Genomic DNA, 26,554 nt, shown 5'->3' with positions numbered 1-26,554 from the left:
CAACTCGTCTGCTAATTCTTTTCACTCCTCTGTCTGAAAGCTTGCAGGGAGCACCTGGTCGTGGCTGGTTTATGGTGAAATTGTTTTTTCCACTTCCGGACTATGGCCCCCAACCATGCTTACTGGCGCATTCAGTAGTTCAGAAATTATTCCATAACCAATACCATTAGTATGTTTTGCAACAATAAGGTTTCAAAGATCTTGAGACTGTTCACTGGTTTTAACCATCATTATATGTTTCTTGTGTGGCACTTTGGAAATGAGATACTTATTTTTCACTAATAAAGTAAAATACAAATCAGCTGGTTCTACTGAGTGGCAGGATTGCTTTCTGATTACTGACATATTTCAGCTGGTATAATTTGTTTAATGTATATGGAGACATTTTACAGATCGAGCATTTTGATCATTTGTATATATTTTACCGTTTTGTTTAGACTTTAAGCTTGCAAACAGGGCTCTTCATCCTTTTTAAGTTGAATGTTTTGTTTTTGTACTATGTAGTTTTGGGTTTACAGGTTCTTCTGAATTAAGTGCTGTGGGATATGTATGTCAACTATTTCAGTATTTGCACCCATATAAATTTGATGGGAAAGAAAAATGTGAATGTGCAGCATTTTTCCTACCAATGCTATATGGTTTTTGGTGCAGAAAAATCAACTGCAAAAAAACTGCATGTGAACATACTTTTTAGGCTACATTCCCACCGTAAGCATTTTGTGAGTTTTTAATTTAGCAGCATTTCTGCACCTATTGGGTTACATACTTGTGAGGCGTTTTTTTTGCATTTGTTAAGCTGTTTTGTTTTGTTTTTTATTTGGTTTTAGAAAAACTTTGATAGGTGGGTGTGCTTTACATTCACTTAGTATCTTTCCACAGTGGCGGAAACCCAATAAAAATAATTGTTTTTTTTCTTGTGAATTTGTACAGAAAATTCAGCCTTCCTTTCCACAAGAGAAACTGACATGTTGTGGATTTCAAAAAATAAACTGCAGGGTAGAAAATGCTTTTAAAAAAAAGAAAAACCTGTTTCTATAAACATTCACAGAAAAACAAAGTCTTAGGGGCACTTTGCACACTACGACATCGCAAGCCGATGCTGCGATGCCGTGCGCGATAGTCCCCGGCCCCGTCGCAGCTGCGATATCATGGTGATAGCTGCCATAGCGAACATTATCGCTACGGCAGCTTCAAATGCACTCACCTGCCCTGAGACGTCGCTCTGTCCGGCGAACCGCCTCCTTATTAAGGGGGAGGGTCGTGCGGCGTCATAGTGACGTCACACGGCAGGCGGCCAATAGAAGCGGAGATGAGCGAGACGTAAACATCCCGCCCACATCCTTTCTTCCGCATAGCCGGCGTGAGCCGCAGGACGCAGGTAAGAGATGTTCCTCGCTCCTGCGGCTTCACACACAGCGATGTGTGCTTACGCAGGAACGAGGAACAACATCATAACATCAGTATTTCCCAATTAATGGAAATTGGAATGAATGACCAACGCTACACCAATGATACGATTGCGACGCTTTTGCGCTCGTTAATCGTATCATAAAGGATTTACACACTACGATGTCGAGAGTGATGCCGGATGTGCGTCACTTTCGATTTGACCCCACCGACATCACACCTGCGATGTCGTAGTCTGCAAACTGCCCCTTACAGTTCCAGCAGTGTAAAAAACTCATTTTGTGAACTTCAAATTTAGCGCAACCTTCACAACACTAGTCCAAAATAGTGGCCACATTATTAGACTTACCAGGAGGTTACCTCATACAGTATGTCTTGTGGATCTGATTGTCGATAGATGCATGTGAATGATGGTTGGTAGGAGAAAAAGAAGAGGCTGTTGGTGAGGACCTAAACGAAGATTCAGTGAGACAAGGATAGTAGTGATGCGGTTTATTTCAACACGTTTCAGAGTCATTCAACTTAATTTTCATGAAGAAAAACCAAAACCTGTGAATGATGGTTGGTAGGAGAAAAAGAAGATGGGCTTTCTGCGCTGCTGGTGAGGATGCAAATGAAGATTCAGTGAGACATGGATGGTAGCAATGAAATTTATTTCAACGCGTTTCGAAGTCATTCAACTTCTTCATCAAGAAAAACCTCAAACTGTGAATGATGGTTAGGAGACAAACTCTTTTTTTTTTTCTGTGCAATATTGACATCTGCAAAATGTTACCAGAAAGTCAGAAAAAGCCAAGGGAAATGCATTAGTTTTACAATGACAACACAAATGATTGATAATTCATATACAGTTAGGTCCACAAATATGTGGACAGTGATGCACTTTTTGTCATTTTACCTGTCTATCAAAACATTCCAGATACAGTTATATAGTCAGTATGGGCTTAAATTGAAGGATCTCAACTGTAGTTTGAGGGTAGTCGCATCCTTATAGGGTTGAGGAATTATAGTTCTTTACTTTTGAACATCTGAAAAAGAGGTAGCTACATATTAATCCGTTAATGAATGATGGATATAGCAGGTCATGAGCAGGAGTCAGTACACTTATCAAGATATGCTATGGCCATTATGGCTGCAAACTATCATGGTGTTAAAACACAGTGACAACACTGTGCCGACAGCAGTCGTTGACAGCTGACCGGCGCGGCCAGAGATGCGGATAAACATTTCAGTGGTCCCCTCTCTCTTATCTCTGTAATCGGTCAATCAATCTGACAGACTGATCACAGCATGTGATCAACGCGAGGTGCTGAAATATCATCACTTCCCGCATGATCACTGTAGCAGCTAGTCTTAGCTGACAGCTGAGCTCCTGCAGTAACAGCCAGGGACACCACGCACCCGCCTCTGGCTGATTAACCATCTAGATGCCGCGATTTCAGCATTTTGAAGGTTGTGAGTGGGATTGTGTTGTTGCTCACCCTCATCGGCACCCTCATGGCGAAATCACAGAGAGTTGATGGTTGTCAATGCACCCAGAGGTAAAACAATGACCCACTGGTGTATCCTGTATGGTGGCCTGTTAGAACTAGCTATAGGCAGGGTCAAACAGGCATTCTGTCAGTGTAATCTGACACATCTCATGTGTTGTAATACATGTCTATTGCAATGCAGGAGACCAGTGATTAGAAGAATAAAACTTAGTCTCACAGAGGGACTAAAAGTTAGTCTGATAGGGGGAATAAGTAAAAATGTTAAGAAACAAATTAAAAATATATAGATTTTTTAAAAAACACAAAATAAAGAACAAAACATAACACAAATAAAAATGAATATTTATGTAAAAAGTAATAAAGTACATATTTGATATCGTCACGTCCAGGAAGACAAGATCTGTATAACTGTCACACTGTTCAACCCCTACAGTGAACACCGTGAAAAAAGAAATATAAAACCTGAATGGAAACAATGCTTTTTGATCATACCTCTGAAATAAAAGTGGAATAAAATGCAATTTAAAAAACTAATGTGATTAAAAATGGTATCTCTGAAAATGTAATTTTGTCCCGCAAAAAGTCACACAGCTCAATTAGTTGCAAAATCAAAGAAACTATAGCTATCAGAATAAACCAATGCAAAAACAATACTTTTCCATAAAATTGTTTTTATTGTGCAAAAGTGGCAAAACATAAAAAAACTATATAAATGTGGTATCATTGTTACCGTATTGACACAAAGAATAAAGAATTCATCACTTTTACCACATGGTGAACTGCTTTAAAAAAGCGATTTTTATTGAATTTCTGTTTTTTGTTCATGCTGGATCCCAAAAATTGGAATAGAAAGTGATCAAAAAATATTAGGTGCCTGAAAATGGTGCCAATAAAAACCTCAAATCATCCCGGGAAAAAATAAGCTCTCACATGACTTTGTCAGCATAAATATAGAAAAACTATAAGGCTATAAGGCTATGTGCCCACGTTGTGTTCTGTCCATGCAGAAATTTCTGCAGCGATTTGAACAGCACATGTGCGCTTCAAATCGCTGCAGAAACAGTCTGTACTGAAAAGCCGATTTCATGCGCTCTGGATGCAGCCCCTCCCATAGACAGAGCGAGGGCTGCATGCAAAGCGCACGAAAGAAGTGACGTCACTTCTTAGAATGCAGCGCTTCGGCAGCAGCCGAAGCGCTGCGTTCTAATATGCCACATGGGCATGGATTAGGCACAATCTTCATAGATTGTGCTGGGGACGCAGGACGCATGCAGTTATGCTGTGGTGCAGATCGCAGCTTAACTGCATGAAAATACGCCACGTGGGCACATAGCCTAATGCGGGCGTCACACCAGACGATATATCATGCGATATGTCGGCGGGGTTACGTCATAAGTGACGCACATCCGGCATCGTTTGATATATCGTAGTGTGTGACAGCTACGAACGACGGTGAACAAGCAAAAATACTCACCTTATCGTTGCTCGTTGACACGTTCATTTTCAAAAAGTCGTTTCTTCTTCTCTGCGCCGGTTGTTCATCATACCCGGGGTAGCACACATTGCTCCATGTGACACCCCGGGAACGATGAACACAGCTTACCTATGTCCCACTGGCTATGCGGACGGAAGAAGGTGGGCGGGATGTTTACGTCCCGCTGATCTCCGCTTCTCGGCTTCTATTGGCCGGCCGCTGTGTGACGTCGCTGTGACGCCGAATGTCCCTCCCCCTTCAGGAAGTGGATGTTTGCCGCCCACAGCGACGTCGCTCAGCAGGTAAGTGCGTGTGACGGGGGTTTAACGACTTTGTGCACCACGGGCAACTAATTGCCCATGACACACAAACGACGGGGGCGGGTACGATCGCTCGTGCGATCGCACGATAGATCGTATCGTGTGCCGCCCGCATTACTCTTAAAATACAATGCAAAAAATTTAGTGTGTGATGGGTAGCCTATAGAAAAGCTGTAAAAATCTTGTATCTTTGCAATTGCAACGACCTGAAGAATAAATGCCATCTAATCATTTATGCCGGCCGCACAGTAAGCGACATTAAAAATACATAAAATAAAATTTTTGACCTGAGGTTGATTTGTTTATTCTGCCTCCTAAGGATAGCAGTAAATGGGGCTTTACACGCAACGACATCACTAATGAGATGTCATTGGGATCATGTAATTCGTGACGCACATCTGGCCTCATTATCAACGTCGCTGCGTGTGAAACGCACGAACGACCGCTAATGATCAAAATTACTCACCTATTCGTTGATCGTTGACACGTTGATCCGTCTAATCCCAAATATCGTTACTGTTGCAGGACGCAGGTTGTTCGTCGTTCCTGCGGCAGCACACATCACTATGTGTGCCACCGCAGGAACGAGGAACAACATCATACCTGCGGCCGCCGGCAATGAGGAAGGAAGGAGGTGGGCGGGATATTACGGCCGCTCATCTCCGCCCCTCCGCTTCTATTGGGCGGTCGCTTAGTGACGCCGCTGTGACGCTGCACGAACCGTCCCCTTAGAAAGGAGGCGGTTCGCCGGCCACAGCGACGTCGCTAGGAAGGTAAGTATAGTGTGACGGGTGTCGACGATGTTGTGCGCCACGGGCAGCGATTTGCCCGTGACGCACAAGCAACGGGGGTGGGTGCTTTCACCAGCAACATCGCTAGCGATGTCGCTGTGTGTAAAGTGGCCTTTAGGCTCAGCTCACATTTATCCTGCGATTTACGCTGAGCGCTTACACCGGGATTTCCATGTAAATCTCTGAAATACGTGATTCAGACAATATTCCTGATGGAACATTAACTACAATGATTCAGATGGAGTCCCCTTTGACTCAGTCTATCCTATGATCCAGCTGTTCCTGTCTTTTTACACTATGTTGCCACGATCAGGATCAGTTGAGTTTTGATGCAGCAGAATTTTTGCTCCATCTCCACATCTTAGTTTACTCAGGTTTTTTTCATTGTGTTTTTGTGTGCATTTTTTGTCTGTTTGGTGTGTTTTTATCTTTTTAAAACTGTTTTTGTTTTAGAAACTTCCTGGTACTTGCATCATTAGGTGTGGATTACATGCGTTTTTAGTGTGCTTCCGTCATCTAAATGCACCAGTAACGCATGTACGTCTTCTACCATCTAATGCAAGTCCATGGAGAATATTCACATAGAAAACTGAACAGTCACGCAAGATAAATTGACTTGCTGCAGCTTGAAAAACATTGTGCAGGTGAGTTTGCACAGCATTAAAAAACGAAACAAAAAAAGCACAGAGGACATGAGATTTCTATAAGCCCATCCGCTGTGCCGGTCCTGTAAAACGTTACATTTTGAACTCTGTTAAAATACGCTGCATCGAGAACGAGAGTAACACTGATCGTTGGAACGTACCCTCGGGTATGCATAAAAGTGTAGTCTACCACATATTTGTGCACATCTTAAAGGCATAACGGAAGCCAGAGTCCAGAGTAACTATGTTGTATCATTAGTGAATGGATCCGTAGTGGGTTTCATCTGAAATTTATATTTTGTAGATTTAGATGGAAACCCCAATGTAAGCGCTCAGCGTGGATCTGAAGAATTCATATCATCTCCCAAACCATATAATGCATCAGAAATATCTCAGAGTTGCATTTCACATGAACAACTAGGCCAGGCATGTTCAGTTCACGGTGCTAACCTTTGTTTAGGCCATGGCCCCTACAGTTTTTACCAATGTGACTGCACATATTTGAGAACAAGATACACTTATAACACTATACAGCAACCAACACCAATTTAAAATAAACCTTGTAAAAAAAAGTAGACAAATTAAAGGATAATATCTTTATTCAATACTAGCTGTACTACCCGGCTTCGCCCGGGTTAATAACTGCTGTTAACAAAATAGAATGTATTAACAAAAATTTATTCTGCACACAAAAACCACAAAACAAATAGAAATGTAATTATTTAAAGGCAAAAACTAAGCTAATAGAAGCATTTCACAACATATATTTCAACACCACAGATATTCCACACAGATTTAACTAAATTGGCCAAGTAATGTGCTCCGTCTGTCTCTTTCCAGATCTGTCTCTTTCCCCGTCTGTCTCTGTCTCTTTCCCTGCCTGTATTTTTCCAGGTCTGCCTCTTTCCTCGTCTGCCGGTCTGTCTCTTTCTTTGTCTGTCTCTATCTCTGTCCCTTTCCAGGTCTGTCCCTTTCCAGGTCTGTTCCTTTCCAGGTCTGTCTCCCCGCCTCTTTATCTGTGTCTTTTCCTGTCTGCCTGGCTTTGTCTGTCTTTATTTCTCTGCCTCTTTCCCCGTCTGTTTCAATCAAGGTCTGTGTTTTTCCCCATCTATCTTTGTATGTCTCTCTGGCTGTCTCCTCCTTCCCTGTCTGTCTGTCTCTTTCCCCGTCTGTCTCTTTCCCCGTCTGTCTCTTTCCCCGTCTGTCTCTTTCCCCGTCTGTCTCTTTCCCCGTCTGTCTCTTTCCCCGTCTGTCTCTTTCCCCGTCTGTCTCTTTCCCCGTCTGTCTCTTTCCCCGTCTGTCTCTTTCCCCGTCTGTCTCCCCACCGACATCTAATTACCTCACGTATCAGCTTTTTATACTATGAATGTCTTTTGTTCCTATAGCAACCACTCACAGCTCCTACTAATAACCTGTAGTTTCAGGCTTCATTTACTTTAATGAAGGCATGTTTTTTCCTGTCAAAACATAGTCTACGACGTTCCCTGGGTCACATGAGGTGTCTGTGCAAAATTTTGTGATTGTAAATGCGACGGTGAGGATACACTTTTCGTTTCACTTTTTCCCCATTATGTAGATGGGGACAAAATTGATTGGTAAATTGGAACGTGCGGGGTTAAAATTTCGCCTCACAACATAGCCTATGCCGCTCTCGGGGTCCAGACGTGTGAGTGTGCAAAATTTTCTGGGTGTAGCTGCGACGGTGCAGATGCCAATCCTGGTCATACACACACACATACATACATACATACATACATACATACTGTGAGGCAGTGACAGGGGTAATATTTGAAGACCGCTATGTGTCCCCCAGAATGTGTCTGGAAACCCTCTGAGTTTGCTATAGCTATTACTGGGAGTATAGCACAAAGGGTAACAGGGAGACAGATCCCTCCTCCCAGTTCAGATATTGTAGCAATCCTCATGTCCGGCATTTTCGTTTAAATCATGCAGAGCACAGCAGGGTGTGTCTGAGTTGAGAGCCAGGCTTGGTGAAGCTAACACATGCCGTGTGAGCTGGGCTGGCTCTGTGTGGAGTGAACACAGGCCAAGAGTGTGAGCCTAGGAGAACCTTACACAGATCCCTGCGGTTAACGGGGTCCTAAGGTAACAAGACTTTTTGATGCAAAGAATTTGTCTATATGCACCGGCTGTGATCCGGAAGAGACTTTGACTGTGGGAAATTGGATCTATTTATGCTGCAACAATAAATAGACTGTTGGTGTGAACACGCTGCTGCCTCACTGCCTCACGTTTTTGCCCAAACAACGCTGCTACCTCACATTATGGTGGAGAATGCGGGCATGGCAGCCTGGTTGCTAAGGGCAATGGCCTAAGAGGTACTTACCCGGAAAAAAAAAATATTTTTTTTTTTTTACTGACTGTTTGCGGTGGATCGGCGGGTCCACGAAACCTACAGGCGTTGCAGCCTGGTTGCTAGGGGCAACAACCCAGTTTTCACATGCTTATGATCAAGCCTGCAAAATTACAGTTTACCTCAGCAGCCACTATGGAGGATCTTGTAAAGCAGCTGGCCCAGTCTACTGCTCAACTACAGCAGGTTTTTGCACAAACCAGTGCACAACAGCAACAGGTTAATGCTCAGCACCAGCGGGCGTTAGCTCAGCAACAGGAGACAAACAGCTTGTTGACTAAACGGCTTTCTGCTCTGCGAGAAGCGCTCCCAGCGGTAACTCCAGGTCATCCAGTCCTTCCTGCGGCCCAGGACAGAGTAAGGGCGGCACTTACGAAGATGAGTGCAGAGGACGACCCAGAAGCCTTTCTCTCCGTGTTTGAGAGGACCGCTGAGCGAGAGAAATTGTCTACCGACCGTTGGACTGATGTCGTGGCCCCGTTCTTGGTAGGTGAACCCCAAAAAGCCTACCTGGATCTCAGCACGGAGGATGCCAAGGACTATGGCATACTGAAAGGTGAGATCCTTGCACGAATGGGGGTTAACACTTATCTCCGGGCCCAACGAGTGAACCAGTGGTCCTTTGAGGAGGGAAAACCTGCACGCTCACAGGCCCATGTCTTACTGGACCTTTTTAAAAAATGGCTGCAGCCGGAGACCTTGAACCCCGGACAGATGATTGAGCGGGTGGTGATTGAACGGTTTGTGCGGACTTTGCCAGCCCCCATTCAACGGTGGGTGGGACAGGGGGACCCCGGTACCCTAGACCAGCTAGTGAATTTGGTGGAACGCTACATAGCTACCCAGGAGTTGGTCCGGGACTTTGCTTCACGGCGGGCACTTCGTAGGGATACGCCCCCTTCACAGTTGGTAAAAGACTCCCGTCCCCCCTCGTGTGCTGTCCCGTCTTCAGCCCTGGCAGATAGTAAACCCCAGACTAAGGTTAGCCGGAGTCCCGGTTCCCCAAAGTCAGACACCCGAAACAGGGACACCTCTGCTGTTATGTGCTGGCGGTGCCATCAGCTCGGGCATGTGATGGCACAGTGCCCACTCACATCAGAACCCATGGACTGCCGGTACGCTCACCGGGTATCAATGTATGCCCATACTGTTTGTACCGCAAACACTGTTACTATGGGGGAGGAGCCCCATCTCTGCAAAGTACGTGTTAATGGCTATACAGCAGAGGCTTTGTTGGACTCAGGAAGTGTAGTGACTCTTGTACATGCCTCCTTGGTCTCCGGGGAAAACCCTACGGGACATAAAGTAGGGGTACTTTGTATTCATGGAGACCTATGTGAATACCCTATGGAAAGGGTCACCATTGCTACCTCGTGTGGAGAGGTTTCAACATGAAGTGGGGGTGATGAAAAGACTTCCATATGCTGTTATTTTGGGAAGAGACTTGCCCCTGTTCTGGACATTATGTGGGAGGCGACCTAGCCCTCCGAGGTGTATGATTGAACCAGGCCCTGAGCCGGACGATCCCGACTCAGGGATACCTGCCGTAGGGGTCACCAGTATAGGGACAGAGTGTAACCCTGCCAGGTTTCCCCTAGAGGTAATGCCAGGAGAGGTTGAGCCACCCGAGGCAATCCCGGAGTTGAACGTGTCTCCAGATAATTTCGGAACAGCACAGCTCCGGGACCCCACATTGGCTCCTGGACGTGGAAATGTACAGGTAATTGATGGGGTACCCCAGCGGCCTGGTGCCAGGCTGGAAACTCCCTACATGGCTCTAAAGCGAGAGTTGCTCTATCGGGTTGATACAATCCGGGGGGAAACAGTGGAATAGTTGGTGGTCCCTCAGCCGTTCCGCCGTCAGACCTTGGAATTGGCTCATAACCACCTAATGAGTGGGCACCTAGGTGAAGAGAAAATGCGGGAACGCATGTTTCAGCGGTTTTACTGGCCAGGGGTCGGCGCAGAAATTAAGAGGTTCTGTGAGTCCTGCCCAGTTTGTCAGTTGACCGCACCAACGCACCGTTTCCATAGTCCTCTGATACCTTTACCCATTATAGAGGTGCCTTTTGAGCGGATTGCTATGGATCTGATCGGACCCATTGTAAAATCAGACCGTGGTCACCAGCACATGCTGGTAGTGATGGATTACGCGACACGTTATCCGGAGGCCATTGCACTACGTCACACCTCGGCGAGGCTTATTGCTCGGGAGTTGTTTGCTATGTTCTGTCGCGTGGGGTTACCCAAAGAAATCCTGACCGATCAGGGCACTCCCTTTATGTCTAAAATTACAAAGGAACTGGGCAAACTCCTCCAGATCAAGCAGCTACGCACGTCAGTGTACCATCCCCAGACTGATGGTCTAGTGGAACGTTTTAATAAAACTCTGAAGGCTATGTTGAAAAAGGTGGTCTCCAAAGAGGGGAAAGATTGGGACATGTTATTGCCCTATTTAATGTTCGCTATCCGCGAGGTCCCACAATCTTCCACCGGGTTCTCGCCATTTGAGTTACTGTATGGCAGACATCCGCGGGGACTGCTGGATATAGTTAAGGAAACTTGGGAACAGGAGCCCACCCCTCACAAAAGCACAGTGGAATACGTTATGGGTATGCAGGATCGTATCACGGCAATAATGCCCATTGTTAAAGAGCATTTGCTGGATGCTCAGGCAGCCCAAAGTACTCAATATAATAGAAAGGCCTCCATCAGGTCTTTTAAACCGGGGGATCGTGTCTTAGTCCTAATACCTACTGCAGAAAGTAAGTTCTTAGCCAAATGGCAAGGTCCCTATGAGATCCGGGAGAAAGTGAGGGAAGTAAACTATAAGGTGTATCAGCCAGGTAGAAGAAAACCAGAGCAAATCTACCATGTAAACCTGCTGAAGGCATGGAAAGACAGGGAATGTATGGTGGCTGACGTAACGTTGGACCTAACCTTTTCAGGTGCCTTGACAACAACAAAAGAGGAGTCCCCTGATGATGAATTGGGAGTGAGGATAGGGGATTCTCTCTCAAAACAGCAGAGACGGGAGTCTCGGAGGTTAGTGCAGCGGAATACGGATGTGTTCTCAAGCCTACCAGGCCGAACAACCGTAATCCACCATGATATTGTCACCGAGCCTAAAGTAAGGGTACGCCTGAGGCCATACCGGGTACCAGAGGCTCGTAGGCAAGCCATTGCGAAGGAGGTAAAAAAGATGCTCCAACTAGGGGTTATTGAAAAATCCACGAGCGAATGGGCCAGTCCCATTGTGCTGATCCTGAAACCAGACGGTTCTTTAAGATTCTGTAATGACTTCCGAAAGTTAAATGAGGTTTCGAAATTTGATATGTATCCCATGCCCAGGGTCGACGAGCTGATAGAGAGACTGGGACGGGCCCAGTACTTCACGACTCTCGATCTCACTAAAGGTTACTGGCAGGTGCCGCTGACAGAGGCGGCAAAAGAAAAGACCGCTTTTGTCACGCCAGGGGGGCTCTCTCGCTATGTCGTCTTGCCATTTGGTTTACATGGGGCTCCGGCCACGTTTCAGAGATGAATGGACATAGTGTTAGAACCCCATCAACCATATGCCTCCGCATATTTGGATGACATCATCATCTATAGCAGTGACTGGAGCACCCACTTATCTCAGGTAAAAGCGGTAGTGGATTCGCTCAGAGCTGCTGGTCTGACGGCGAATCCAAGCAAATGTGCTATGGGTCTCAAAGAAGCCCGTTACTTGGGGTATGTGATAGGCCAAGGGGTTATCAAGCCACAAGTAAACAAAATCGAAGCCATTCAAAACTGGCCTCGTCCCCTTACCACAAAACAGGTAAGAGCCTTTCTGGGTATAATGGGGTATTACCGACGATTCATACCCAATTTTGCTGGAAGGTCGGCGCCTTTGTCCGATCTTTTAAAAGGGAAGAAGTCAGTCATGGTCCACTGGAATACACAAGCAGAGGAAGCCTTTCAGGTGCTAAAGGTAGTCCTATGTGGTCAGCCTGTCCTTGTCAACCCTGACTTTCAAAAGGAGTTTATAGTACAGGCAGATGCCTCTGAGGTGGGTCTGGGTGCAGTTCTGTCCCAGGAGGTAGATGGAGAAGAGCACCCGGTCACCTATTTGAGTAGAAAACTCACCCCGGCAGAGAAGAACTACAGCATAGTGGAGAAGGAGTGCCTGGCCATAAAATGGGCTCTGGAATCCCTACGCTACTACCTGCCGGGGCGACACTTTCGCCTGGTGACAGACCACTCCCCTTTGGTCTGGATGAGGAATGCTAAGGAGAGAAATGCTAGTCACCAGGTGGTTTCTCTCCTTGCAGAACTTTCACTTTTCTGTGGAACACCGGGCTGGTAGGTTGTAGGGCAATGCGGATGCCCTGTCCAGAGGTCCCTGTATGTTGGCAAAAGTTCAACCCCGCCCGTTTGAACTGAGGGGGGGGGATATGTGAGGCAGTGACAGGGGTAATATTTGAAGACCGCTATGTGTCCCCCAGAATGTGTCTGGAAACCCTCTGAGTTTGCTATAGCTATTACTGAGAGTATAGCACAAAGGGTAACAGGGAGACAGATCCCTCCTCCCAGTCCAGGTGTTGTAGCAATCCTCCTGTCCGGCATTTTCGTTTAAATCATGCAGAGCACAGCAGGGTGTGTCTCAGTTGAGAGCCAGGCTTGGTGAAGCTAACACATGCTGTGTGAGCTGGGCTGGCTCTGTGTGGAGTGAACACAGGCCAAGAGTGTGAGCCTAGGAGAACCTTACACAGATCCCTGCGGTTAACGGGGTCCTAAGGTAACAAGACTTTTTGATGCAAAGAATTTGTCTATATGCACCGGCTGTGATCCGGAAGAGACTTTGACTGTGGGAAATTGGATCTATTTATGCTGCAACAATAAATAGACTGTTGGTGTGAACACGCTGCTGCCTCACTGCCTCACGTTTTTGCCCAAACAACGCTGCTACCTCACACTGTATATTCATATATTGTGCATAACTTGTGATTGCAGCATTAGAATTCTTCCTTCTGATTATGGTAATCGTCAACCTTTTTATAGGCTATGTGCGCACTTACCGGATTTTGCCGCGGATTTGCTGCATGTTTCGCTGCAGAAAATGTTCATAACATCTCTGCAGTGAATCACCAGCAAATCCTATGGAGAAAAAAAATCCTGTGCGCACTGGGCGGAATTTGACAGCTGCATGTTTTGCTGCGGGAATCCCGCAGCAAAAACAAGTGCATGTCACTTCTTTTCCGCACATCGCTGCGGGATTTCACTCCATTGACTCCAATGTTAATCATGAAATCCCGCAGGGAATAACGCAGGCAGCAAATTCTGTGCGGTTCACTGCGTTTTCCTGCGTTATTCCCTGCGGTATTTCGCGGTTTACCTCCGATAATGTGCATCGCTTGTCTGCGGTTTTGCAGGGAAGTGATGTCATTACAGGAAGAGGAAGCCGTGCAGAGAGTAAACACAAACACAGATCACAGACACAGAACACATCACAGACATAGAACACAGGCACAGACACATAGAACACACATAGAAAGAAAACGGAAATATAGAAAACAAAGAACGTGGGCTCCGCTGCATATTTACCTTCCAGCCGAGGTAAGCACACAGCGGCGGCCCGGTATTCTCAGGCTGGGGAGAGAGAGGGGCAGGGTTAATGTCCCCCGCCTCACTCCCCCTCCCGCAGCCGAGAATATCAGCCGCAGCTGCCCCGGCACTGTCGCATGCATTATGCGGCACTACCGGCGTGTCCTCGGCTCTTCTTGCCACCGTGTAGCAGTGGCAGCAAGGTAATACAAGGGGTTAATGATGGTGGGGGACCACCGCCATTAACTCCAGGCTTGATCATGGCAGCGTCTATGTGACAGCTGACATGATCAACCCGTAAGTAAAGTGAAAAAAACACAGACACAGAAAAATCCTTTATTTTAAATAAAACAAACAAGCCTCGTTCACCATTTTATTAACCCCTCCCGAAACGAAGCTCCGACGTAATCCACAGGTCCGACGTCCTGCGCTGCTTACATCCAGCCGCGACTGTCACAGACACAGCGCTGAATGAAAGCAGCAGACAGCAGAGGTAATTACCGGTCATTTCCCACGGCCGGTAATGTGAACTCACTGCCGACCGTGGGAAATGCAGCGATCTGTCCTCTATCTATCCCTCTATCTATCCCTCTATCTGTCTGTCTATCTATCTATCCCTCTATCTATTCTTCTGTCTATCTATCTCAGAATTAAATGACTTTTTTTTTTTTTTTTTTTTCAATGTGCTTTATTGCATTGAATGCAATAAAGCACATCCCAACCCGCACGCGGCAAAACCGCGGCAATTACGCGAATAATACCGCGGTAAAACCGCGGCAAACCGCATGCGGTTTTCGGGTGCGGTTTCCCGCGATTTTTTACCGCGGGTGCGGTAATCTTTGAGAGCATGCGGAATTTTCACAAGAAAATTCCATTTCCCAGTGCGCACAAGGCCATATAAAGTTGTTGCGTGTGAAAGCTTTTCTTTTTCTTTCTTGTTTCTTCCTTATTTGGCAGCTGTATCCGTTATAAGCCTCGTCTTTAAGTATTCCTTCCCTGCTGAGTCGTGTCGTATATGACATAAGTGTGTGGCCGGCAATATTTCTGGTCTTTTGGACCTGTCAGAAATAATTATTTATGGCTACACCACACATACTCCAGGCATTACTGTAATATATAATCAGTGAGGGCAACTATTTCTTGCTAAATTTTAATAATTCACGCTAGGTTTACTGTTCCTTTTGGGAAATGCATTTTGTATACAGTGCAGAGCCTCTATAGTGATGTATGCCACCTATTATAATGACTTTTGCATTGTAGAGAATCATTTAGTGTCTCTTGTGTTGACCACTATATCATTTAGTGCACCCTGGGGAAGATATGTCGCAAATTTTCTATCCAAGATCTTGGGTAGAAAGACTGCAGTACTTTACAGCATTTTCGATGAAACTGATTTTGACCCATGTGCTGCAAAGAAAATCCATAGCGTAAACTGACCTGTGCTGCAGAGTTCATATCACCAGCATACAGACTGTAACATAACTGTGACTTTTTCTTTTCTTCCACAGTCAACAATCTGCAGAAGACCTTGCGAGAGTTCCTGCCAACTCCACTAGCAACATATTAAACAGACTATTGGTCAGCTATGACCCAAGAATAAGGCCAAACTTCAAAGGTTTGTTGTATGCTTTAATATACAATTGTATATGTTCAAAATATCACATCTTGATTGTGAAGAAATATCAGTCTCTGTTAGGTCATGTGCGCACGTTGTGTTTTTTCCTGCGTTTTGGTTGCGTTTTAAACTGCACTGTGTCATTGTCAAAATGCATGCGTTGTGCTTCCCCAGCAAAGTCTATGAGAAGTCAGAAATTCCATGCTCATGTTGCTTTTTTCGGCAGCGTTTTGTTTGTCAAATATTTGTCAAAATCGTTGCCTAAAAAAAAAAGCAGCATGTCACTTCTTCATTGCGTTTTGGTTGCATTTTCCACACACTGAAATGAATGAGGTGTGTCAAAATGCAACCAAAATGTTTAGCTGTGCATTTGCTTTGCATTTTGGATGCGTTCTTGTCAACAAAAACGCAGGTTTTTCGGTTGGTCTTTTCTCTCTGTCTCTCTCTTTCTCTCTCTCTCTCTCTCTTTGTTGGTCTCTGTCTCTCTCTGTCTGTCTCGGTCTCTCCCTCTCCCGCTCTCCCTCCTTCATGCCTACTGATCACCGGCGCAGCACTGCACGGCTATCACACTGCTCCGCGGCCTCTCCTGCTTCTTAAAGTGCCAGCCACTCATTAGGCTCATCTCCTATTCACTGCTTCCCCCGCCCACCGACGCCTATGATTGGTTGCAGTCAGACGAGCCCCCACATTTAGTGACAGCTGTTTCACTGCAACCAATCACAGCCGCTGGTGGGCGGGTCTATATCGTGCAGTAAAATAAATACATTTTAAAAACCGACATGCAGTCCCCCCCCAATTGATAGCCAGCCAAGATAAAGCCACACAGCTGAGGGCTGGTATTTTCAGACTGGGATGGCCTATCGTTTTTAGGCTGCCCCCCAGCCTAAAAATATCAGCCAGCAGCCGCCTAGAATTGCTGCATCTATTAGATGCGACAGTCCCGGGACCTTACCCGGCTCATCCTGAATGCCCTGGTGCAGTGGCAATCGGGGTAATAAGGAGTTAATGGCAGCCCATAGCTGCCACTAAGTTCTAGGTTAATCATGGAAGGCGTCTATAAGACACCCTCCATGATTAATTTGTAAGTGAAAGTAAATTATTATTATTATTATAGCGCCATTTATTCCATGGCGCTTTACAGTGAAAGAGGGTATACATACAACAATCATAACAGTACATAACAGACTGGTATAGGATTAGAGAGGACCCTGCCCGCGAGGGCTCACAGTCTATAGGGAATGGGTGATGGTACAATAGGTAAGGACAGAGCTGGTTGCGCATTGGTCTACTGGACTGAGGGCTATTGTCGGTTGTAGGTTTGAGGTTCCTGTTGAAGCTTTCCACGGTATGGGAGAGTCTGATATGCTGTGGTAGTAAATAAACACATTAAAAAATCCTTTATTTGGAATAAAAGACAAAAACACCCTCTTTCACCACTGAAACAACCTTCAGGTCTGACGTAATCCACAGAGGTCCCACAACGCTTTCAGCTCTGCTACATCGGAAACTCACAGTAAGTGGCCATAGAACACGACCGCTGCCTGTGAGCTCCATGTAGCAACTGAAGTGAGTTTCGCTATCAACGGTGACGTCACTCAGGTTACCTGCGGCCGCAGCTGGAGTCCACCACCTGTGACAGCAAGTCGCCCGAGTAACTAAAGTGAGCCGCTCGATCAGCGGTGACATCTGAGATTTGTGGTCACAGATGAGTCCTTCACCTGTGACCGCTAATCAGGCCGGAAGATGACAGTGAACTCCGGTGAAGCGCTGATGTCACAGCTGTGGGCCCCCGCACTACTACCTGTGCCGCGGCACTGACCTCAGAGGTTCACCTGTGTTCATGACAGCACACAGAGACAGAGCCGCACGATGACAATGAACTCTGATGAAGCTCTGACGTCACAACTGCGGGCCCCGCACTACTGCCTGCGTCGTGGCACTGACCTCAGAGGTTCACCTCATCGCATGGCTCTGTCTCTGTCTGTGGGCAGTCATGCTGTCTAGTCTTTCTATCTATTTTTTTTTATCTATCTATGCATTCTACCTATCTATCAAATCCTGTCCTATCATATTTTATTTCTCCTTTAAAAACGCAGTGTCCAAAACGCAGCCCAAACGCAGTGAAAACACATCGAAAACGCATGCGTTTTTACCCCCTTTTTTTTTTTGTCAAACGCAGTGTTTACATTTGTCAAAGTCTGCCAGAGGGTGCATTTTTTTTTTGGCAAATCAAGAACGCACATATACACATATGCCAAGTAGTTCTGCAGTGTAAATGCATTGCACTAGATCTCATTTGGTGCAGATCCTGAATTTCAGCCAATACTAACACCAAAGACTATTTAGTATACATGCTGCAGAGCAAAAATCTCAATGTCAGAGTCTGACTTAGGCCATGTTCGCACAGGGTGTTTTTACAGCGGTTTTTGTTTTACTTGTTATTTTCATTGTTTTTATGCAAATCCATGCTAATAAAAGGCTGCCTTTACTATACCAGCAAAGCCTACGAGATTCCCGAAATCTGATGTACACACAAAACACTTGGTTTGTTTTTTCCTGACGTTGGTTTTTGCTGCGTTTTTGAAAGAATGAGCATGTCCGTTCTGTAACCGTTTTTGCCACCGGTTTTCACCCAAACAAATCAATGAGGAACTGCAAGACCGCAGGTTATTTCCTGCCAAGAGTTGAGGTTTTGTTGATCTGTCCATTTTTACCATCTTTTTTATTATGTGTGTCTTCTGTATGGATCTTTTTCTATGACTATTGATAATAAAATGGCTTTTTTGCTTTTCACAAACAGTTTCTTTCAGTCATTTTTTGTGTTTTTCATACATGTATTAATATACACACTTTTGTAACTGCATTTAAAACTCAGTGGGTTTTTTTGGTTTTATTATTTCCTGCCAAGAGTTGAGGTTTTGCTGCAGAAAAAAACTCAGCAAAAATACCCTGTGTGGACGTTAGCCCTGACTGAGCCACTGAATATAGTAGCATCCCTTCCCCTGCAAAAAAGGATCTGGGGGCATACGCACAAACGTGATCATTGACTATAAGGGTTGAGACAGAGTCACAGTGTTCTTCCTCATCGCTTTCAGGCGTTTACGTCTATTTTGAAGTGGGCAACAAGACACAGGATAAAATAGTACACATTTTTGTGGCGCACCTGTAGTGTTAATATATTCACTGCACCCCTAGATGAATTCATTAAGAGGTACCGTATTTTTAGTTTTATAAGACGCACCGGATTATAAAATGCACCCCAAATTTAGAGAAAAGAAAATTTAAGAAAAAAAAATTACATAATAATATATGAGGTCCGTTTTATAATCCGGTGGTGGTGTCTTACCGGGGGGCAGCAGCTGTGGATTACGGATCGTGCCAGCAGCATAATCCCTGGAGCTTCTGACAGTGCAGCTTTGATAGCTACACTGTGCTGAAATAATCGATCATTGCAATACAGTGTAGGTGCGATCAGAGCATTGAAAGGTAATGTCCCATATAAGGGCTAAATAAAGTTAAAAAAAAATTCAGAAAATAAAAAACGTAAATATTATAATATTATTTCAAAATTATTTTTTATATACATATATATATATATATATATATATAATATGTAATGTAAGAAAAAATAAAAAACAGAAAAATATACACTTTGGTATTACTGCATCTGATCAAAGTCATATATAAATAAAAATATTGCTAAAAAAGTCATCTTGTCCCACAAACCACAAGCTGTCATATAGCTCCATCAGACAAAAAAATTAAAAAAAAGTATAGCTCTCAGAATACAGCAATGCAGACATTTTTTTTTTTCTATAAAATAGTTTTCATGGTGTAAAAGCAGCAAAGCATAAAAAAATTATATAAATGTGGTATCGCTGTAATCGTACTGACCTGAAGAATAAAGCAGTCTTATCACATCTGCGACATGGTGCCCGGCTTAAAAAAAACAACAAATTCCTGAACTGCTTTTTCTTCTTAATTCTGCTTCAGAAAAAGTGGAATAGAAAGCGATCAAAAAATATTATGTTGCACAAAATGGTACCAATAAAGACTACAACTCATCCAGAAAAAAAAACATGCCTTCAAATGACTCTGTCGGCAGAAAAATAAAAAGAACTATAGCCTTCAAAATTCAGTGATGCAAAAAACCTTTGTTTTGTAAAAAAAAGTGTTCCCGCACTTAGGGGCTCTGCAAATTGAGTCCGCAAACTATTCTAGAAAAATCTGCGCTCCAAAAATCAAATGGCGATCCTTTCCTCCCAAGCCCTGCGGTGCAGCCAAACAGTACTGTACAGTCCCATGTTGGGTATTGCCATTGTTCAGAATAAATTGTGTAACACGTTATGGGGCTTTTTTTAACTATTCCTCTTGTGAAAATTAGAAATTTGAGATTATAACAACATTTTAGTGGTAAAAATGTCATTATTTTTTGTTCAGTGCCCTATAGTGTAACATTTTGTGATATACCTGTTGTGTCATTATGCTCACTGCACCCCTGGATGAATTTTTTGAGGGCTGCAGTTTGTAAATTAGGGTAATTTGGGTAATTAGGGTTTCTGCTTTTCAGGCATCTCAGGGGCGCTCTGGCAATGGGAAATGGCACCTGCAAACTATTCCAATTAAATCTGAACTTAAATATGGTGCTCCTTCTCTTCTTCACTTTTGTACTGTGCCTCAAAAGTAGTTTTCGACCATTGGCTTACTAAGGAGAATGGCACAACAAATTGTATGGTGCTGTTACAATTGTGAAAATGAAAGGTTTGGGGGTAAAGCAACATTTTTGTGGTAAAAATACATTTTTTTTCTTTTTTTCTTTTATTTTCATGGCTCAACGTTATAAAATTCTGAAAAGCACCTGGGGATTCCAGGTGTTCACCAAATATCTACATAAATTCCTTGATGGGTGTAGTTTCCAAAATGGGGACACTTATGGGGGAGCTCTACTGTTTAGACATCGCAGGGGGTCTCCAAACACGACATGGCATCAACTATCTATTACAGCCAATTTTGTGTTTAAAAAGTCAAATGGCGCTCCTTCCCCTCCGAGAACTGCCGTGTACCCAAACAGTAGTTTTCCACCACAAATGGGGTATCGTCGTACTCAGTAGAAATTGCACAACACATTTTCTCCGGTTACCCTTGTGAAGACGGAAGGTTTGGGGATAAAGTAACAATTTTGTGTGAAGAGTAAAATTTTCTTTTTTTGTTTTCCTTCCACACTGCTTTAGTTCCCGTGAAGAACATGAAGGGTTAATAAACTTCTTGGATGTGGTTTTGAGCAGTGTGAGGGCTGTAGTTTTTAGAATGGTGTCACTTTGGGGTATTTTCTGTCACCTAGGCTTCTCAAAGTCTCTTCAAATGAGATATGGTCCTTTACATTAAATGATTTTGTAAATGTTAGAAAAATGAGAAATTGATGATAAACTTTGAACCCTTCGAACTTCCTAACAAAATTAGTTATGCTTCAAAATTTCTGCTGATGAAAAGTAGACATGTGGGAAATGTTATTTATTAACTATTTTGTGTGACCAAAACTCTATTTTAAGGGCATAAAAATTCAAAGTTTGAAATTTGCTAAATTTTCCTCCAAATTTCCGATATTCTTAAAAATAAATGCAAAAAATATAGTCTTAAATTTGCCACTAACATACAGTATACTATGTAACGAAAAAACAATCTTCAAATCACCAGGATCTGATAAATCATTTGAGTTATCACGTCATAAAGTGACACTGGTCAGAATTGCAAAAATTGACCTCGTCAGGGAGGTGAAAACCATGCTTGGGGGTGAAGAGCATTTCCTCTCTTAAGACATTGTTTCCTAATTACTTCCAAGTGCTTTCCTCTGTAATGACAGCACACTGAGCCACTGCTCTATTCCTGTGTGATCTTCTATTTACTGTCCATCAAATGAAACCTGTGAGGAAGATGGCAAAATGGGCCTGGATGTGTGTGGTCCTGTACTGGTGGGCACACAAACGTGTAAGTGAATGGGGGGGTACGGCGATGTGAGGAGGACACAGAGGCAGCTGAGCTACTCACAGGATATTGTCCTTCATACATAAAATCGCTCTATAGTAGTGATTCTCCTCCTGCCCTTGTTGGTGCTGCTTTCCTTATTGACTGCACGTCTCTTCTGTCAACAGAATGACTTATGAACTTTAGAGAAACCACTTTCTCGTGTAGTATTTTTTTATTTTTTAGAAGGCCATGGGTTTGGTCACAAATTCCTCTTTTGGCCGCCACTTTGATTTTAGTGCTGTGGAGTCTTAAAATAATCATTCACATTTGGTAAAATAAAGTTGCTGCCCATTGACTGATCGATCTCCTGCATGGAGACTTGTGATTATACCTTACCATGTTATATTTCATTATGGCTGTTCGTAGGTTAGAAGTATCTGAGCTTCTGGAAATGCAAAGTCTTTTCAATACTTAAAAATCGAAAACTCATAATCTTTAAGATTTGAGAGGTGAAAATGATACAATTTTTTATGAAGCGCTGTACTTTACCCAAGTAAGAGACTTGTGATGTAAGGAAACCCATAGTTAACATCTGACATACCTATAGCCATCTGCAGTATCAATCATGATATTTCTTTATGTAATTTACACAAAACTAAAACTTCTCGAAGCAAGTGACCACAGATTTCAGGTGAGCTTTAATTCAGCATCTTCGTACATTAGGAATATCTGTGTTTGATGCTGAATGGTCACGGACCCCACAGAGGGTGTGTGCTGTCCAGTGCAGTGTTCCCAGTCAGGCGGGTTTCTGCGGGTGGCATTCATGTGATCATTGTGCCAATGTGCCCGTGTGTCTAGTTAATGATGTACAGCTGAGAAATATTGCAGCATTTTAATACTAAAGCTTTTTCTAATTTGCCTCATCTCTTCGCTTCATATGTTTTATTGAGTAATCTGAGGACAATATGCTTTGTATTATCTATTGTACAAACATCCTGCAATGGTCTACATACATAATTGGAGGTTGTGGATGTAACCGTATCCCACAATACACTGCGGCACTGTCAGTTGCGCAACCGCAGTTTTCGCCCACATCATAGCCATGGTAACCAGGAACAACAGTGCAGGCGGAAACCAGATTGTGGGCTGAGTAAGCGTAATTCTGTTCCCAGTCTAACATTGTGCTTACCCATACCACATCCAGGTATAATGAGGTGTTGGTGATTTTAAATTACACATTTGCGATGTCATGGAGCAGTAAGGGTATGTTCGCCCTTGCCTGACATCGCCATGCCTTGAGCGATGTTGCGGCGAGCAAAGAGACATGGTGGCACTGACAAGAGAGAGGGAGAAATAAAAAAAATATACATACTGTACCACCTCCAATTATAGTCACAACAGCTTACAAGAGACCATATAGTGTAAACACACACACACAGCACACATGGGAGACACCACATAGTAAACACAGCTCAAGACACATGTCCACTACTCCTGTCACACCACTAAGGATAGACAAACGTTCATTGCACTGCACTCCCGATGCGATAGCATCGGGCCTATTTCTAGTAGAAAATAATTAGCAGTGTTACACTAGGGTTACATCTGCTTCACTGGCTGTATTGGGTGGGAGCATTTCATACTTGGAGGGGGGACAACATAACACAGCATGCAGCACCAGCTTTCTGGTCAAGTTACTAGAACCCAACAACCCCATTTTAGAAAATGCTGCTGGCTTCCGCGCTCCTTTACTGCATTACCCAGAAGTGTATGGGTCTTTACATGGGTCATTCTTTCCCTCCAGACTTCAGGACACTGCTGCACAGGTGGAAGGGAGGGTGGTCACCGGCCACCGGTCAGGAGATTCGCTCACTGTGTATATTATTAGAACACTGTGAAATAAGAGTAATCTACGAAAGGTAGAGTGGTCACCAGCTGCCGGTCAGGAGAATCGCCCATTGTGTATACGACTGTGACCCAGATTAAACGTAATCTACGGAAGGGAGAGTGGTCACAAGCCACCGGTCAGGAGAATCTCCCATTGTATATAGGACTGTGACCCAGAATAAGCATAGTCTACGGAAGGGCTGGCTGGTCGCAGTGAAGCGTGCCAGCTAGATCTGTGGTGCCTGCGGCACATTTTACTACTGGTATATCTCCACAGAGATCTCTATTAATTTCTTCAGTATAAACACAAGAGTAAAAGTCTGTAGCTTTAGCATAGGAGAAATAATTGCTTTACTTTATTTTTAATGCATATTAACTTCAAAGTTGCATTTATGGTCAATATTTATTTCCTTTGAAGAGATTTTTTATTTATAGTTTTGAAATGATCATACACAAATCCATAAACTAAGCTCTTATTCACCCTCCGCCGGTCCAGCAATGCCTCTCCTGCATTGCTCCCAGGCTCTGACAGGCTCCAGCCATTATATCATGACTAGAGATGAGCTGTGTTTGAATCGAACTGTTCGCCAATCTCAAATTCGACCTGTTTGGGCGATGTTCGAGTTGTTCGACGACTGCGAACAATTAGCTTCAAGTGCGACAGTTCGAGGTTATGTTCGATAACTGTTCGATCACCAAAAGCGTAAGTGGCTTTTCACAGTAATACTGTCATTCAATGTTAATACAGTGGAACCTTGGTTAATGAGAACAATCCGTTCTGGGAGTGTGCTTGTTAACCAAGTTACTCGTTTAGCAAAGCAAGATTTCCCATAGGAAATCATTGCAATACAGACAATTCCTTCCATAACTTGATAAATGTCCCATCCTGGTCCCCTATTGTGCCATTCCACACATGCACAAACACACACATATTATGCTCACCTTACCTTCCGTTCCATCACCGGCCTCCTGGGACTTGCAGTTCGCCGGTACATGATGTGTATCGGGTAACCATTGCGACCGATGCCGGAACTTCCGCTGCCAGAGCGCTGACATCAAAGGCCAGATGTCTGACAGAGGAAGTTCCTCCCTCGTTGCCATGGTTACCTGATACACGTAGTTCGCTGCTACAGGATGTGTATCGGGTAACCATCGCGACGAGGGAGGAACTTCCTCTGTCAGACGCTACTCAAAGGCAGCGCGCTGGCCACCAATCAGAGGCAAGCAGCTCCTGCCTTTGACGTCAGCGCTCTGGCATCGGTCGCGATAGTTACCCGATACACATCTTGTACCGGCGAACTGCAAGTCCCAGGAGGCCGGCGATGGAACGGAAGGTAAGGTGAGCATAATATGTGTGTGTGCGTTCATGTTTGTGCATGTTTGTTTGTGTTTGCCTGCCATTCTTTTCAATGGCGTTCGAAGGTGTTCGAAAGTGTTTGATGAACGTTCGACGAACACACCCCAATTCGACGAATAGAACTAGAACACTAGGGTGGTGGCTCATCTCTAATCATGACCATTGCCCACCTCCAATCATTGACCTGAGCAGCTCTGCCAGAATAGACTGCTTAAGCTGCTGAGCCCAGTGGTTGGCATCAGGTGAGGGGGTGAGACTGCTTGTGTTCTGATGGGCATTTAAATATTAAAATGGACAACCCCTTGAAGTCATGTGTAGATCCTTGCAGGACATCAAATGTAAGGAGCCCTTGTGCTGGAGGACTTGGCTTTACCTTGACTGACTTCTATGCAAGTTGATTTCTGTACTTTTTAGATAAAAGGCTATTACTGGCAGCTTTCTCCAGCAATGGCTGTGGTCTGAGGGTCCCACTAGTCAGATATTCTCATAGATAACCTGCATTAGTAAATCATGGGAACCTTATATGTATTCCAGCATTCTGAAATAATTAGAAAATGAACCTGTTGTCTTTATTCAGTGCATATATGTATATATATATACTAGAAGGTGGCCCGATTCTACGCATCGGGTATTCTAGAATTTACGTATTGTGTAGTTCATGTATGATTTTTGTTATCTATATATATAATTGCCTTATTCTGTCTGTCTGTCTGTCATGCTCCAAAATTGTGTCACCGTGACATGTCCTTACGGTGACACAAAGCTGATTGGCCGCTGGGTTCGCCATGGCCCCGCCCCCCCACACGGATTGGCCAGCCGCTCGCCCAGGCTCTGCCCCCCCCCACAGATTGGCCTCTCGCCCCGGCACCCTGCAGGCATTGGCAACTCGCCCACGCCACGCCCCGCCCCCCTCACGCAATAGACGTTAGCTCTCGCTCCCCCCCCCCCCGCATTGCCCGAACTGACACGGTCACGGAGCCACGAATCCCAGGTGAGTACTGTACTCCCCCTCCCCCTTTCCCCCCTCACCAACGGGAGCCCACATCAGCGTACGCCGCCGCCGTATGCTGGTGTTGGCTCCCGTGCGAGCAGGGGACGTGTTGCGCTGGTAACCATGCTTGCATAGTTACCAGTAAATCAAGGTCCTGCAGCGGCAGGACTTCCACACGCACAAACATGACAGCACATACACACGCATACACACACACATCAGATCGCACTCACTCTCACAAACACCTCACACACACCTCACACACACCTCACACACACCTCACACACACATCGCATCCACACACTCACAGCATCCGGCGATATCGCTTGCTTCTCGGCCTCGATACTGTGCTGTGAGCTTCCAGGACCTGCCGGAGGATCACATGGCCAGAAGCATGTGGTATGTCCGGATGTTGTGACTGTGAGCGCGTATGTGCGATATCGTCAGTGTCTGTGTGTGTGAGTGTATGCGATCGGTCGGGTGTGTGTGAGTGGATGCGGTCGGGTGTGTGTGAGTGGATGCGGTCGGGTGTGTGTGAGTGGATGCGATCGGGTGTGTGTGAGTGGATGCGATCGGGTGTGTGTGAGTGGATGCGATCGGGTGTGTGTGAGTGGATGCGATCGGGTGTGTGAGTGTCGGCAGAGGAGCACG

At 44.7% G+C, this 26,554-nt stretch overlaps 1 protein-coding gene across 1 annotated transcript in view; it reads left to right on the top strand.

Annotated features, from left to right (window-relative positions):
* GLRB (glycine receptor beta) overlaps nt 1–26,554 on the top strand; it is a 186,209-nt gene that overhangs the window by 60,407 nt on the left and 99,248 nt on the right. Inside the window, exon 3 of the mRNA XM_075347605.1 lies at nt 15,598–15,704. Within this exon, the coding sequence (XP_075203720.1) occupies nt 15,598–15,704 (107 nt within the window). The remainder of the gene's footprint in view (nt 1–15,597; nt 15,705–26,554) is intronic.

Source organism: Anomaloglossus baeobatrachus, chromosome 1, assembly GCF_048569485.1.
Source record: "Anomaloglossus baeobatrachus isolate aAnoBae1 chromosome 1, aAnoBae1.hap1, whole genome shotgun sequence".
NCBI classification, from domain to species: domain Eukaryota; kingdom Metazoa; phylum Chordata; class Amphibia; order Anura; family Aromobatidae; genus Anomaloglossus; species Anomaloglossus baeobatrachus.
Note: the sequence above shows the minus strand (reverse complement) of the source record. Positions and strands in the feature narration are given on the sequence as shown.